The 2,021-nt window shown below is 61.5% G+C and overlaps 1 protein-coding gene across 1 annotated transcript; it reads right to left on the bottom strand.

The window, feature by feature from the left end:
• Positions 1-135: 135 nt before the first annotated feature.
• Positions 136-1,529, bottom strand: LOC104078572 (lysine-specific demethylase 2A-like; the record flags this gene model as incomplete). The annotated part of the gene is made up of 4 exons (XM_009580252.1): positions 136-317; positions 505-720; positions 874-1,032; positions 1,366-1,529. Coding segments are annotated over 4 exons (721 nt in total), but the record flags the coding sequence as incomplete, so codon positions are not given.
• Between the last annotated feature and the right edge of the window lie 492 nt (positions 1,530-2,021).

The following is a 2,021-nucleotide window of genomic DNA, read 5'->3' on the forward strand; positions in this document are numbered from 1 at the left end:
GCGGCCCTGCCTGCCGAGTCAGGTGGGAGGCAGCGGCAGGACACGGAGGGCAAGGTGGGGATGTGGAGGAGCGGCTCTCCGAGAGGGGTGGGATGGGCTCTTTTCCTTCTCCTCAGTCTGCCCCAGGGAGGGTCTCTAGCTGATTTTTTGGATCAGCTTCTCATCGGACAGGCAGTAGAGGCTGTTGATGGACAGGTCCGAGATGAAGTGCTCACAGGCTTTGCGGGTGATCTGTTTGCAACCTCGCAGGTCGATTAGAGTGACATTGGAGATGCGGCGCAGGTACAGCAAGGCCTGGTCCGTTAGCTTATTGCAGCCTGCGGGGAGATGAGAGGAAGAGTGAGTTACAACGCCTCTGCGAAGCCGGAGCTGAGCTCCCACGTCAGGCTGGGAGGGCAGGCGGGGAGGAGGAAGCCGCTTTGCAACGGTAAGTCCAGCCAGGCCACCCTCGGTCCAGCAGAGCCCGGGGAGGCCAGCCTGGGCTACCCAGAGCAGCGTACCCACCTGCCATGTTGAGCTCGGTGAGGGAGTTGCGTGTGGAAGAGCCCACGGCCGTGAGGAGGTTGGCTGACTGGTCCGTAAGGTGGTTGCAGTGGCTGAGGTCGAGGCGGGAGAGCAGGGGCATATGGCGGATAATCAGCCGCAGCGTGGCGTCGGTGATGTCCAGGCCGGCGAGCCGGAAATCGATCATGTTGCGGAGTTTGCTGCGATTGTCCTGACCTGCAAAGGGAGAGGAGAAGCTGAGCGTGGACTATCTGCCCTGCTGGGGCATTCTGGATCTGGCATCGCCTCCCCTCTGCACCCAGCATGTCACCTTCCTCCAACTCTCCACCACCCCAACCTTGCCCCGTGGCAGTCTGGGCAAGAGCTTACTGGGTTTGTCTGTTGGAGGCGTGAGTAAGTCCCGGATCTGAGGGTCCTTGATTCCTACTGCCCACCGAAGATCGAGGGTCCTGAGAAGGGGGCAGCTGGAGGTACTGAGAGCACAGACCGCAGACCAGGAACAGCCCGCTAAGATGAGGTCTTTCAGGCCTGCCGCGAAAAGGGAGAGAGGTAACAAGTCAGACGGGCTTGGTCAGTTCCGACGCGTCCCAGATCTCAACCCTCTCTCTCCAGGCACATGAGGAAGCAGCTCCCCGCCCTGCCTGGGGTGGGACAGGCTCTCTGAAGGAGAGGTTAACACACAGCAGCAGGAAACCACATCACTATCGGCTGCTTGCTGCATGTCGGGATCCAGGCACCTAGGAATTTTCCTGCTGGCAGGTACCAGGGTGCAGAGCGTGTCTCTCGCTGTGGTCCAGCCATCAGGAAGCCTCGGAGCAGTCTGGTGGCACAGGTAGGGACCCCTCCCCAGCCCACGCTCACCTGGCAGCCTGTTGACGAGCCACGTAAGCTGTTTTTTGGAGATATTGGTCCAGCTGAGGTCGAGGCTGACCGGCTGTCTTTTGATGATGCCGCTCAGCGCCTGGGGGGTGATGGACTTGCACCTGCTCAAATCTATCTTTGTCCACAATCTCTTGTCGCAGCACCTGGGGACGAGGACAAGGCTGAATGTTGAGCCCCGAGAGCCCTGTGGGACAAGAGACAGCCAGCGGGTTGCCTGGCTTCGGGGAGGAGCCCAGCCCTGGGGTGGCCCCAGCCGCAGCAAAAGGCTGCTCTGTCTGGTTTCCCTGGGTTTCCCCGAACACATGGGGAGGTTGCCGAGGGTGTGCGGCCACCCAGGGATGCCCAGAACAGCCCCAGCGGGGTTTTGCTGCCATGTAACAAGACTCTGAGTCGCAGCTGTCGGCCTGCTTGCCCCCTCCCGGGTGCTCCTCCTGCCAGGGTGAAGATCTTAAGCATCCTTGCTCCCAGCAGGCGAAACACTCAGCCTGGTCCCACCCCACGGCCTCGGCAGTGCTCGCTGCTTCGCCAGGAGCTGCAACAGAGCCCGGAGGTGGCACAAACTCCTCCTCTCCCACGGGAGCCTGGGGAGACTCAGGACCTGATGGCAGCTCAGCTGTGCCCCAGTGGCAGGTGAG

This window comes from Fulmarus glacialis, unplaced genomic scaffold (genome assembly GCF_000690835.1).
Source record: "Fulmarus glacialis isolate BGI_N327 unplaced genomic scaffold, ASM69083v1 scaffold24206, whole genome shotgun sequence".
Classification (NCBI taxonomy): domain Eukaryota; kingdom Metazoa; phylum Chordata; class Aves; order Procellariiformes; family Procellariidae; genus Fulmarus; species Fulmarus glacialis.